The sequence below is a fragment of the Nothoprocta perdicaria genome, unplaced genomic scaffold, assembly GCF_003342845.1.
Source record: "Nothoprocta perdicaria isolate Ctin4 unplaced genomic scaffold, notPer1 scaffold_131, whole genome shotgun sequence".
Lineage (NCBI taxonomy): Eukaryota > Metazoa > Chordata > Aves > Tinamiformes > Tinamidae > Nothoprocta > Nothoprocta perdicaria.
Window position 1 is genome coordinate 381317 of NW_020454439.1, and position 15064 is coordinate 396380.

General features: G+C 38.8%; 1 protein-coding gene across 1 annotated transcript in view; it reads left to right on the top strand.

Annotated features, from left to right (window-relative positions):
* CNTNAP2 (contactin associated protein like 2) overlaps positions 1–15064 on the top strand; it is a 432568-nt gene that overhangs the window by 323180 nt on the left and 94324 nt on the right. Inside the window, exon 9 of the mRNA XM_026033686.1 lies at positions 11216–11386. Coding sequence (XP_025889471.1) covers positions 11216–11386 — 171 coding nt within the window. The remainder of the gene's footprint in view (positions 1–11215; positions 11387–15064) is intronic.

Consider the following 15064-nt stretch of genomic DNA (forward strand, 5'->3'; position numbering starts at 1 on the left):
TCCTTTAATCCAGTGTGAGCAGTTGTTGATCTGTTTCTCCCCAAATAAGAATAAAGAATTCTGTTCATGAACTTCTATCTTTTACTGGTCAGGAAAACTGTAAAATCCAGTGTCACAGCACGGTTCATCCCTCCATCACAAGCAGCAAGACTCTGCAGTTCAAAGCCAAGTCCTCCTGTGGTCTCAAGCAGCCCAGCCATCTTGCTGTTTGTGAGTTCTTATTTAGACCAAATACAGAGCGGAGCCCCTATTTTTCTGTATAACCTGAATTCTTTCTCTATGCAGAGTTTCTGATCTAGTGCCCATGATAGCAACTATGACTGTAATGTTCTCCTTACAAAAATATAGAACAGCTACAGTGTATGTTTCTTTCTCTGATAAATGGAGTCCTGAAGAGCCTTCTGCTTTGAACTCTGTGAGATTACAAAGGATGGAAGGGGATTTAGGACTCAAAAGTGTGACATTAGCTAGCAATCTTAAATGATCAAAGTAATTTGTTGAATTTATATCTAAAGTGGAAAGAACTGCCATAAGAACTGATGTGATGTGATGAGCACCTTGGTCATCATGAGGTAATCATACTCCAGCAGGCTTACAAAACATTGTGAAGAAACATTTACTTCTTCCCACATAACTAAATATTTGTCATCCTGTTGCTTATGTTGATAATGAGATCTTTATTTATATACATATATATTTTAATCCATAAATAATGTTGCTGAGTTTGTATGTTTTCTATTTGACCAGCCAGGTGATAATTAATTGTTAATAATTGAGTTCTCATTTTTCAATATGTTCTGATGTATTTAGCGAGTTTGCATGGACTCACAAGAATGCATTTGGGTAATGTGAAAGGTAGGAAGTAAATTTATGAAGTTTTATTCTGAACACTTGTATCATATATTCAAATCCCTGCCAAGTTCAGGGCTTTACTATTCTTCCAGTAAAACTGGTGGTGGAGGAAGCAATATTGCTTGCAGACTGTAAAAGTCTGAAGTTTACTACATATGTTGGCTGTGCTACAGGATCAAGATTCAAAAAGACAACACTGTAAAGGAAAGGAGAGAAGAGGTATTTTCATTTCAGAGACCTTGGACTCTTGAGCCCTAAGCCATAAGCAGCTTGCCCAGGGTTGTGTTTGATAAGAATGGCAGAGGCAAGAAATTGAATTTGGAATGACTGAATTATGGTGCGGTGCCTTTACCCAAAGTCATTCTTCCATTTCAGATAAAAATCTTCCTTGCAAGGGATTTTTCTTCTGTTCTGGAAATCTGGTTTAAGGTATGGGTGCTTCTCCTGCTTTGAGGCATGTTTTGTAATAAATCTTTAAGGCAGGTTTACTGCTCACTCTTCTATTGTTAAATACCAGCTGAAGCATTCCTTTACAAAGGTGGATGGATGAACAGGAAGGAAGGAAATAAGGAAGGAAGCAAGGAAATATTTTTTCTGTATTTTTGAGACATCTGGTTCACATTTATTTTCTCTTTTACTGCATATTATTTTGGTGAGATGGTAAGAGATTTAGGAAGTAAGCACTGAGTAAATGCTTTCTCAGATTTGTGCAAATTTAGTGTAATACCATGAGCAACACAGTTCCAATATGTTGGAACAGTGTGAAAGTGGTCATAATCAGAAAAGTACTTTGCTTTCACTAGTCATTTCATGCTTCTGAAATACTAATGTCCTTTCAGTTTAGGGATGAGATTGACTCCCTTACCGTTTTTATACAAATTAGAGTCTATCATTTTGTATAGATTTTTTTTTCTCAATCATCTCACATACTTTCACAGAATCACAGAACAGTTGAAGCTGAAAAGGGCTTCTAAAGAAGATAAATCTTTAGTACAGGTTTATTTGTACTAGCTGGCTTGTTTGTGGTTTTTTAATTTTGTGAAATGCCAAAGCTATAATTTCCTATCTGTAAATGCTATATAGCAGTCTTTCTTGTATATATCTGTAAATTCTGGTTTAATCCTCATTAAATTCCTAACAACCCTTTATTTATTTGTATATAATTAAGATTCTGCATCTACATCCTGAAGTATCATTGAAATCTCTAAAAAATCCGCTACTAGCTGCTTGAGGACTACAGTAGATCCCATGCTCACACTGAATATGATGATCTGTGTAGCCTAAAGATGATAGTTATGATTCTATATTAGGTTCTACATTAGGTCATGCTACATACTTTTCTTTGCAACACATGGATGAGAGAGCTTGAAGAGTGGCAGCCCCAGTTCTGCCAAGAGCTCAGTTGGGCAGTTTTGCCATGTAGCTTTACTCTGTGATCCAGGGGCTACGTAACCATTGTACCTTCTCCTTAAGCAGCAATCCAGTAAAAGCCAAAGTTGCACAAGTGTTTAAATGTCTTAAGAAATTGACAATGTATAAAATTCAAGTCCAACAATGTGTGCTTTTCCAGCAGTAACAGTCAACAAGAAATGATACCTGTGTATCAAAGGACACATTAAAAGGAGATATCTGTGAGTAAGCAATGAAACACTATAGTTTAGTATTGTATTATTGAAATTAATTTTTCAAGCAAATTCTAGCCAAATTTTAGTCATAAGTTTCAGCAAAGCTAAGAGGACTATGGCTTATGGAAGGACCCCTATCAGACCTCATGACTTAAATTTTCTCACTTACCGTTCAAAATTGTTTGAGATCCATCTAGTAATAGAAGATTAAGCAAAATAATTTGATGATCTCAGGATAACAGGTAATTATGGATTCGATGATATGAAGAATAATATATGTGCTTCTGCAAGACTAAACCATATTCTGTATTTTGAACTAGAAAATTATTTTGCCCTTGTGAAAGTGAAGGTGTTCAAAGGGAGCTCAAGACAGTCAGAAAGTCAAAAAGCCAGGACCCCTGGTGTAATGTGGAGGCCAGATCCATGTCCAGACACTGGACACCACATGTAGGACCACAAATGCTGCCCTGAAGGAACATTTCCTGCAGAAATAAGAAAATGTAGGGACATATTTCTGCAAAAGGATTACTCAACACATCCTCCTTATAAAACAATCATACCAGGAAGAGCAAATGGGAATGGCAGAAGTGCAAATGGTGGATGGATAATACTGTGCACGTGGCACAGGGACGGTGGGTCAGTGCACATGGCTCTGTGCCTCTGCTGAGCTCCAAACTGTGTCTGCAGATCCAGCCCCAAACCCAGAGAGCAGAGAGGAGCCTGAGGGCTGCACTTTCTTGCAGCTCATCTGCACAGCACAGGGTGCAAATTCAGTACCACCTGGTTTACTGAGCAGCTAGGAAAGGTCCATGTCTTTTTACTTCTTGTCCTTGGGTCTTTGCCTTGTGTCTTGTGTAGTTATGGGGTGAGTGGTTATGTAGTATTACCAGGTGAGACTGGTAGATCTTTAGATCCGCTTTGTGAAGCCATAAACACCTGCTGATATTGATAAGATAATGAAGAATGAGATGCTCCTTGTTCTGTAATATCCTGAGTGGTTAACAACAGGTTTCTGTATTTAATATTTACCAACCTGGCTTTGTGGCAGGATTCCTGCATACTGTGTTGACTGTGGCACTGAGGTGATCAAACTGATGTTTGCAGGTCAGTTATTGTTTAGAAAAAAAGAAAATCCCATGGAAGAACACCAGTTTGCATGCATCATTAAAGCCCCATCAGCACATTACACAGCTCCAGGTTGTAAACCCTGCCAGATCAGGACCTCTCACTCTTTAGATGGATGAACGTAATGATGCTAACAGTGTCAGGGCATGCATTGTGATTAGGCTGTGACCAGGAGGCAAGACTTTTGAAAAATGATCTTCCAAAGATGATTGCCAGTAACACAGCAGGTGCTGAAAACTTTTCTGCCTGACCACGTCTGTTTCATTGACTCCAGCACTGCCCTGATAAATGTGATTGCACTTTTTCCTCAAGTGGTTGCACTTCTCCCTCACTCAGCAAATATGGTGGCTGGCAGAGTAAAGCAAACTTTAGCATCTGTGTTTATAGCCATTCATCTATGTCTGCTAAGTATTATGTCACTTGAGGACCTGTATGAAAAAGATAATTTATAAAGACAATGTGTTAAACTGCTATCCATCTTACTGGCATCTTAATGGAAGAGCTTATATGCCCTTCATTATAGACCATAATGTTCAAGATAGCAGATGATCCAGGATAATAGGATAGAGTATCTTTCATTTCTAAATAAGAAATTTAAGGCTAGGTTGTATTTATAATTCCTGAAACACTGCTACCATCTCAGACTGGTGTTCTATATAAAAGGTTTTGCGCTTAAACCTGTATCACAAGGTGAGAAATTCTATAATCAGAGCAATCAATGTCACAGCCGTGGTAGATGTGTAATTCTTGTTGGCACACCCAATAACGGAAGAGTTGATGGAGTGTTAGCTTGGATTGGAAACTTCACACAACTGTAGGAGACAAGGATATCAAGGGAAGGTCACTGTGCAGACATGTATGGCTCGCTTTACCATTTGGCCCTGCATCCCATGCTCTGGGTGTCCCTGCTGGAGCAGAGGGATTGGACTAGATGATTTTTATTTTTATTTATTTTATTTATTTTTATTTATTTTATTTTATTTTAAGAATTGCTTTTCTCTAAAACCTAGGTTTTGCCTAGTGTTTATCTTGCAAAATGTGAACTGTCTTTAATGTCACGGTCACCAGAGCAGAGATAATTTTTCTGTTTTGTGAAATCTGAACCCATCTTTAGTTATGTTGATATTCTCAACTGGTTTTAATGTGTATTTGCAGATATTTGTTACTTTGTTGAAAGATTTAGAGCTAGTTTTATCTTTCAAATTGAAATCTAACCTATAATTTTATTCATTCTGAAAGTGTAATTCAGTTTTGCTGTTATCCAGTGTTGTTACACTCTTCATCTGTTGGCTTGGGGATTATTTTTCTTGTGTGTTGTCAAAATGTTTTTCTGGTATTAAACCCACGTCTTCTGTAGCAATTCCCTTTTATTTTTCTTGATTCATGCCCGAACTGAGTAAACCAAGATGCTACAATCATAATTTTAAATTAAGCAGTAATTTACATGTTTCCTTTCAAAAGGAAATATGCCATGTTATGATGACAAATTGGTACTTTGTAGCTTAGCAAATAATAACATTGCCATTGCTAGTATCAAGCCACCAATATTGTACTGAGTTTGCAAGGCCACAGGACTGAGATGGCTTGCTAAAGGCTTGCTCCTTTACAGTTTCTCTTGATGTGGCTCAAGCGTTGTTTTTATTTAGTTTATCTGTAACTCTAATGAGATAACTGCCTGTTTTAACTTTGCCTTCGCTCATCTTCATATGGTATAACCATGATTTTTGTAGAGGTAATAGTAACAAGCAGTTAGTCTGTGCAGTGTCAGATATTGGTAACTCTAATTTAAGAACACTGTGTAGAGGAATACAGGTCTGGTATGATAGGGGAGCCGTTGAAATGTGGGGGAACAGGTAGAGGAGTACAGCCAGAGGATGAGAAGAGCTGGGGCACATGCTGTCACTGGGAACTCTGTGGTTATAAACAGCTCCCAGTGGTTAGTTAAAGAAATGCGAACCAGGAGCTGGGCGAAACCAGGTTCAGGAGTACCAAAGAGAACCACTAACGAATGTAACCATCACCATATATGCTAAATCTGGATGGGACATGGAGTTACAGACCAATGCAGACAGCGCAGAGATGTAAATGCTTGTTAGCAAGTCTAAAAATGATGTCAAGTATGATGAAGTCTTCTTCCATTGACATGATATTCCTCCCAGCAAAGCCCTCGGGATGCGGAGAACTCCCCACAGCACCTGAACTGGCTCAGTTGGAAGCTGTGCTCCCAAACCCATGCAGGTTGGTGCCTTTGGCCTTGGGACCCAGGGTGAGCAGAGAGGTAGCTGAAAGCAAGTATGTGAAGAACAATTCCAACTCTGTTGTTAATATTACAGAGTAATAGTAAGATTCTTCATTTTCTCTCTCAATAATAGTTCACTGATTATTCTGTTAAGATTGTATTGATACTAGCGATCAGTTCTTGGCTTACATTTCAAGTGTATTTCCATTTGGCTCATAAAAGCAATTTCAGTGTAACAGGGCAGGACCTGCCTCCCTTTGAGCTTCTGCTTAGACCTTTGAAAATATGCTTACAACTCAGTGTGGGAATCACTGTTTGTTTTCTTTTCTAGTTGACTTGTGATGTTATTTTTGGATTGGAATATCTTTCCATCTTTTCTCCTCTTGTTTCATTGATAGATTTAGTTTCATGGTTTCTAACACATAAGGGTTTAGAAACCCAACAGAGAATTTAGGTTTCATGGGGGGCACACTTCATTCCAGATGCAGATCTGAAGCCTTGTCGCAAAGCCATGGCTGTTGCTGTACAGACACTCAAACTGCTCTGAATGGTACATGTGTATATTTTTCTTTCCTAGCATGAAAAAAGAAGAAAGAAAGGAATGGGGAGTTAGGGGGGAAACTTGATTTGTTAAATATAATTGTATGGATAATCTCAATCCATTACTTTGTGGCACAGAGCAGTTTTCCATTCACACATCCATCTTCTCTGAAATAGGGGACTATTCTTACATTTTATTCACATAATGGTTTTGATAGAAAATCTGTTTTGCTGCAGATGAGGGCCCTGGAGGTTTTTGGTCTATCGTAATACATATGAGCTGTCTGACACTGCAGCATTCCTTCTCTAGTGCTATTGCCTAGCAGGGCTAAAAGAACTGACGTCTTTTACAGTTCTGCTATTGCCATTATCCATTTCAATGGGGCTTAAATTCAAAAGGGAAATTGATGGTGTTAAAAGTATGAATTTCAATCATGGTAAGAAAGAAGATATTGATGGAAGCTAGCAAGGGAATTCCAGTCAAACATACTGCAAGGGAGAGGCTGAAAGGCTGGTTGCTATAAGCCCCATGACTCTGTGTTATCGGGTTATGGAGTTGCCAGACATAAAAAGATGTCTCTTGATGTTGCATAACTCAGCAAGAGGTGCATTTGTCCCTTTCAGCACTATGGCAACCATCTCCTTCCTCCTCCCTCAGGTTGGACTTCATGGGAAATGTCTAGAAATCTTTATTCAGCTTTTTATAGGGAATTTAAGTTATCCCTTCTCGTAGTCTCCATTTGTAATCTCAGTGTTTACTTGTGGCTGTGGACAATCCTGCTTGTAAAAATGATGCCTTTGTAATTACATTGCAGCATTCTGCCTGTGATGGGGGCTTTATGGAGCAGCAGAAGAGATGCTTTGTACCATAAAAATTAGAAAGAGCACAGTAACTCAGGGTTAGAAAAGCTAATGAGAAAGAGGTGAGGCTATTTTGCAGGGGCTTAGTGAGTTGGATTTTAATTTCCGCAGCACTTAAGCAGGGATGTAAGCATCCTTGATACAAGTGGAAAATAGAATCGCAAAAGTTGCGTGGTCCCTTGACTCCAAGCAAAACTCCTGCTCCAAGCCCTTCCCAGATGCAGACAGACATCCGTGAGGGATTTTCCCGCAGAGCCATGGGCAGTTTCTGTTGCCTCCCTCTGCACACTGTGTATCCTAAGCCTTTCTGCCATCAGTGGCCATCCTTGCAGTGTAGTAAGCAGCACAGTCCAATTTGGAGGATCTGCACATTTGTCTTGCCTTGCCAACAACTGAAAAGACCTGCTTGGAATCATGATTTATTTAGATTTGTGCTTCCATGACAGCCGCATGCCCTATACCTGTTCAATCTACTTAAGTCAAATTTAAACACTAAGCAGACTTAAAATGAAGATAGATTTAGTACAACAGAGTTGTGATTTTGATTAGAGAATTATAAATGAGGTTGCAAAGAAGAAAATGAAATTAGAAGGTCGCTTTTCAGACTACACTGTACAATGAAAGTCTCCTTTAGCTTTTGGGGTGTTTTTGCTAGCTGGAGAGGGAAAGGGAAAGGAGAGAATGGTGCATGCCTGAGCACCTCCTTTCCTTTCATGCCTTCAAAGCAGAAGTTCTCTTTCTTCCTTAACTTAATGTCCCCAAGCCTGTGGCATCTCTTAATAACCCTACCCCTCCTAGGCTGAGCGTCCTTATTGCAAACCAGAACATTTTCCCAAACTCTTGCAGAACTTCCTTAATCATTTCCCTTAATCATAGCTGCGTAATGTTCAACTATTTGTAGACATTAATTCTTGCCTGATAATTACTAATAGGAGGGATTAAGAACTTAGCATTCAAGCATTTTCCTTCTAAGTAAACTCCACATGTCTTATTAGTTTGTAGACCTCCTACCATGGCATCCACCCTGTATTTTAAATCCTCTTCCCAGTTTCTTCCATCTAGTCCTCATTTAGCCTAAGCCAAGAGAAAAATGCCTGTAGGATCCATGTGTTGAAACTATTTGAGGAAAGAAAAGTGACAGTGTGCCAAAGAAGCATCAAAACATGATGTTTGCAATATAAAACCCTCCTTATTTATTGACATACACTTTGAGGCATTCCCATACAGCTGAGGTTCCTGACAACAAATGCATCAGTTTTGTATATAAACAGCAGTTTCCTTAGGCAGCCCCCTTCTTATCAGGCGATACCATTTTATGAAAAAAAAAACCCATTACATATCTTTAGCAGAACATTCCCATTGTACTCTTACAATAATGTCTTTTTTGTTCCCTGAGAATGATTTGGGAAGTGTATGGTATTTAAAAGAAAAAAAGGGGGGGGGGGGAGGAGCAAGAGATTTTTGGCTTGGTAGGAGTTTGTTCTGCAGCGTCTTTGAAGCTGTTGCTCAAGCTGCAAGTTTTGCACTGTGTGTATTTGTCCTCTAACAAGTAGCATCTGCAGCCAAGGCTTTCTGTGGAGAGTCCAATCACGGAGTTTCAAAAGCAATATTAATTCTTTCCTTAATGACGAGTCTCTTCAGTAGGCTAGACATAGCACTAAATAAAAATTGATTGGCTTTGTTTCCACAAAATCAAGCCCTGAATGTTAATGCGAACCCCATTAGCGTCTGTGGTGCTGTAGTCGTAGCTGGTAGCAGTAGTTAGTCCTCCTTGCAAGTGTACTGTAGTGCTGGTAGGAGTCTTAGCCCTATACCAGGGCCCTGCTGGGTAAACCTACAAGCAATACTGCTTCTCAAGGCTCTTGCAAACTGTATTTTACCTAAGAAAAGCTACAAAATTTATTTTTTTTCCTATGCTTATATTCAGAGGGATCGCCAGGTACAAGTGCAAATCTCAAGGGGAAGCATTTAATATCAAGCAAAAACTGTGCTTTCTGCTTTCTGTGTGGCTATTCTGCTCTGTAGTTAAGGATTTAATGCAGAGACCACCAGCCCTGCAAACTGAGTCTGTCTGTTAAGCTACATATAATGCTGGCATGTTTGCAAGATAAATAAGTTATGAGTAAAATACTACAAAATGAACAGCATGCTTCATACAGCAGTTCCTCCTTTCATTTATTGTATTGCATTAATATCCACAACAGATTTTACCACAGTGTAGTACTGTAGTTTACACCTACTTTGGTATATATATAGGGCTTGTATTAATATGGGGCATGTTAAACCAGATTCCATCTGGATCCCATGCTCCAAGCGAGATAACAGCCAAATCGCACATGCACTGACACTGTAAACAACCCTAACAAGTGAAAAGAGAATTCTGGGTTATGTCCACTTTTCTTGCCAAACCACTGGGTGTGTTTTCAGAGAAAGTCTTTGTAGTGAATTAACAGACATTTATTGCCCCAGCTCTTTCGTGATGCTAAGATTACTTGCCTTTTTTAGAAATCATTACTAATAATTCAATCCAGATATTGCAAGTTTGTCTAAATACAGTAAATAGTAATATATGCCAAATGATATTTTAATTGGAAACCACTTGACAGAGCCTCATAAGTTGAAAGTTTTATATTTCAGTGTGATACATGCATTTCCACTGCACCAGACCTATATGAGTCCCTTCTTACCACCCACATGTGTGCATCCACACAGATACTCTCAGTTTCAGCTTTCCTCCTGGGATTCATTAAAGTAAAATGGAAAGCAGCTTCTTTTCAAAGTGGTTTTCAAAACCACTCATTCTGCATTCTTGAGAGAGGCAGAATTAAGCAAAGAAAAGGGAAGAGAAATATGGAAGGAGATAGTATTTATGTATTGCAACCTAAAACCTTCTTTTATTAATTCAGATGTTCAATTTCAATTTGAATAGACTTTAATAGATTATACAAATTCCAGCACTTCTGACTGCTGAGTGTGGGCCAGTGTTTAACCACTATTAAGCTTCATTGTGTTCATTTATATTCAGCCAGTGCAAACTGAAGAAATAATTGTTATCATCTAGTTTGGTAATCAAATAACAGAAAACTGATCTTACAGAGTTTGGGCTGGAATGGGAAGCAGAGTCTTACTGTGTGTTAGCTGGAATACTAAGCACACAGCTATGGTGAGTTAAGGGGTGATACTTTAATGTATTTCTGATCATATATGTATCCTGGTAAAAGTACCGTAAGCTGTTTCACTCTCCCGCTGGACTCACTATATCATCACTACTGTATCATCAATACCTGATGTTTCTTTTTCTTTGTCACAGGATGCGGCCTTGCACAGAATGTTGACTGCCTTGCTAGCAAAAGTATTGCTATAATCTGTGAATATTATTAATAATTGAGTTTCTCCACTGCAAATGTATTAGGGGGCTGTGTGGTATATATTCATTCTATCTATATTGCTTAACTTCACTTATCATTTTCTTTTTCTGTGATACATATTAATAGACATGCAGCAAACTTGGCTAGATTTTCAGAAGAAATGGAAGCAGTTGTATAGAGTAAATTTGAAGGCAGATAAATTATACATGAGTCAATTTATGAATGTGAAACCTGTGCCTGGGGTGGCATAGTTACCAAGTTAGTGTTTTGCCATGTGCTTGATCTCCTATGTCTTCAGCATCACTCCTGCATATAAAGTTAGGGAGTAACTTTACTATCTAGAAGCCTTTTCTCAACAACACTTTTGTGTATGACAATATCATAGATTAGGAACTTGAAAATATATAAACTCTATCTTAACTGTTTGAAAACTAACAGGCCATCTCCAGTGAAACAAAAAATAGTAGAATCAAAGGTTTTTTTTGTCTGCTTTTTTCACTGTAGACCACACAGGAACATGTATTGACATTAAAAACTTCGAACTTCCTAATAGCTTTCAGGGAGCACTGAAATGTATGTATTTCCTCTCTATCCGGTCTCCATAGGGAACTACTGGAATGCTGCTTCTTTCTTTACTTCCTCCTCCTACCTGCACTTCTCCACCTTCCAAGGGGAGACCAGCGCTGATATCTCCTTCTATTTCAAGACGTCGGCCTCGGACGGAGTGTTTCTGGAGAACCTGGGGAACACGGACTTCATCAAACTGGAGCTGAAATGTAAGTCTGTGCTTCCCAGCCCCTCTCATGCCACCTGGAGCAGGTTCCTGTCAGATAATAGATCTGAAAGACTGTGCGCCACTGAGCAAAGTGGGAAAGCTTGCTAAATTCAGGGGAAAAAAAAGGTCTCCCAGTCAAGTCATTTGGACTGTTCCCAACCTGCCTTACATGGGAGAGCACTTGAAGTGTATTATGGTACAAGGGCACACAAGGGAAGAAACAACAAGAAACATCGGGTGCAAAATGACACAGATATCAAAAGAATTGTCAAAATTATATGCCAAATTTATATCTTTGATGTGTGTGTCTGCAGCTGTTTGCCTTTTGTGTCTTATTGCATGGTTGTTCCCCCAATGTGTGAGGGGGATCAGGAAGGAGGCCATCCTAATGGCACTGAAAGGAACCAGAGACCTCAAAACTTGCACACGGTGCCTAAAATCCCTGAAATATCATAGAAATAATACAAATAAAGCTTTATCTGTTAATGAAATCACTGATCCAAAAAAAAAAGTTTAAAAAAAAAAAAAGAGATTATAATGCTATCAGGAGGCGAGTTTGTTTTATTATTTAAACCATTTTGAGTAGCCCAAGGGCTAACATTGGTAAGAAGGTGCCAAAATCCTCAGCAGCAGCAGAATTCTGCTGAGCAAAGTCGAAGCAGCAGCACTGAGTGGGGGAAATGTTTTATGTCTCCTCTGTTCTCCCTCGATCCAGTTTACTGTGACATAAATGGCAGCGGTGACAAGGCGGCTGTGGCCTGTGCAGATGTCATCGGAGCCCTCCAGCGACCCATTGCAGGCCCGCGATCGCACGCATGCCGCGCACTCCCTCCCCAGGCCCTTAGCAGAACCGGGGGCTCTGTTGGCTGCAGGGGGCACAAGGACACAGCTCTGGATGTGTATGCACAAAAACGAGTGCCCAGTGTCACCAGTACTGAAAGAGAAGAAATTCTTTGTATATCCCAAATAATCTATTTTTTATGCAGGTAGATGCAATGCAGTTTATATGCCCATTTAAAACAAAATGCCTTTTCAGTGCTTTCTAGAGTCTGAACAGTCTAAGTTGACTGTGGGAATTTAAAAAACACTAATAAACTCCTTTGAAACGTAATGAAATTTGCCCACTGAATAAAATTAAGTACAAAGTTCAAGTGAGTAGCAGCTCTTTTAATCCTTCCATAAATTGATGTTGCTTAATCCCAATTTTCTATAATCCGTAGCTGGGTTCAAATCAAAATACTTCATACTGAATCAGAGGTAGTATTTTGGTTATAAGTGGGCAGGGTCCCTCATTATTAAAGCAGCCATTATTCTTCTTTTATGTCAATGTAAATTTAAGCAGTGCTTAACTCAGTTGAAGGGGACGTCTCCAGAACTCCTTATTCTTTTGAATGGAATATGTTCTTAATCACTTCAGATATCAGCCTAGCCATGTATTTAACTCAACAGGTGATAAAGGTCATAATAGCAGTGAATAAAGGTGACTGGAAGGTGACTATATCTTTTGAACTTTAAATAATACTCATGCTCAGGTGAATCACCGAATAGCCACAGTTTTTGATGGTTTTTTTTCCTAATCTGCATTTATATTTTGTTGGAACTCATTTGATTAAAAGTCCAATTTCTGGATATCAGAAGATACTAATATTGATTACTGTGGACTCTTCTGCTTACTAAAAACATTTGTTTCCCCTTGCAAAAGTGTCGTAAAAAATAATGTGCTTTTGTTTCTTAATGGAAACATAAATAAATTCAGTATGGTAATTGCAGAATTACCTTTAAAACCTGAAAAAGAATTCCTTTGGCAAATGCCATCTCGCTAACCCATCAAATTCTATAGCAGAACCACTCCACCAATTTTGTATTAAAGGTGTTTGCACAATGACAGTTATTACCCTTATTGCAACAAGTCACAGACTTTTTTTCAGCAGTAGATTTGGTGGTGGTGTCTGTTCACCGCTTTCCTATATGCATACATTTCCTACTGAAGAGTGAGTTCTGACAAAAGCTTTACTTGATTTCTTTAATTTTTCCAATTACAAAAGGCCAATGATGATATTTGTCCTAGAGGCAGGCAGTTCAAATTCTTCTTTTCTGTTTCCTTTGCCTGTAAAATACCTGTACATGCCTGTAATGCATGGTTAGCGAAGCTTGAGTATAGCATGACAGAAATTGAGAAATTGAGAGGTTTTAAAATACTTAGCATTTTAGTTGGCTTGCTGTACTTGGCGAATAAATCAGAGAAACAAATGATTGTTCCTCTGTTCCTATGAAGATTCTTAAATTCAGAAATCTTCTTGTGAAGATTTTTCTCTGGAAAGCAGTTTGCTATTGCATGGTTTATTTGAAGCACAGGAGTTGTCACTTGGAATGTACATTAAAATATGTTATTGTTGTGCTGTTCTGGAGCTTCTTAAAGTCTAATAACTACACAGATTATTTTCTAAACTATAAATTTTTTAAAAAAATGAGGGGGAATCTTGCAATATAACCAGTGTCTTCATGGACCTTCAAGAAAGCCCTGGACTGCCATCTTTGAGGAGAAGGGGAAGGGAAGAAGGAAGGGAAGAAAATGTTCCTCTGGTTTTAAAAAATAGCTGTTGACAAGAGCCATCATGAAGAATGCAGTGATAAAACACTGCAATGAATTTGGCTGAAGGTTTTGGTTAGCCTGTTTGTCATGCTCTTCCTCTTGCAGGCTCTTGCTTGTCATTGTTCATGGAACAGCTGGCAGAGATTAGAAATCTACAGAACCCCATTACTTTTAGAGCTGGCTGGTCAAGTGGCAACAGCTAGGCTTAGAAAGGAGGTAACTGGGTGAAGTGCAACTTCTCTGTAATGCAGTGCTTCCAGTAGTCATACAAATCAAAATTTCTACAAAATCTGGAATTTAAAAATGTTGAAAAAAAAATGAGAGAAAAAAAGTTTTCTTTGGCACATTCTTATACGTTTTTAGGAGGGTTCAATTTAAAACCCAGAGTTCCTGTGATAACACTTTTTTTTTTTTTTTTTTTTTTTTTTTTTTTTTTTTTTTTTTTTTTTTTTTTTTTTTTTTTTTTTTTTTTTATGATTTTGTCACTTATGCTCCGTGCCATGGTTGCTCCATTTCATGGTCCTTCTCTCCTCCTTTAACTTTGCCCCACCATTGAGGTTGCAGAGATATGTAGCCTGCAGGCTGCAAAGCCTGCTAGGGTAATGATCTCAGACCATTTCTTTTCACTGCCTTTCATAAAAGCAATCCCTTGGGGCAAAAAGGTTGAAATGAGTTGAGAAATTGCTTGGGCAGCAACCACCATCTTTCTCAGAACTCCTCATTTGCTTTGCCACTATGTATGCACAAAAGCACAAAAATTTACTGTGCATTCCCCATATAACTTTACGGTGTATGTATGTGCAACAGGGTTGTCTCTTGCTCTGTGATGTGAGAGAGAATCAGCTGCAGTATTTGGTACCTCTGTGAGCTGACACTGTGGGCCGTCAGCTAAATGGATCTGTTGTCGTTACAGATCTCACTGTTACACTATCCAGATTCAGCTGATCATTGCCCTAATTCATCTTTTGCCTTTAGTCCTTCCTGGGAAGTAAGGAGCAGATCTAGCACTTGTAAAATAAATGAGGTAGCAGTGTGCATATCACCCTGCAGGCATAGGGCTCCTGCAGCTGGTCTTACTGTTGTGGG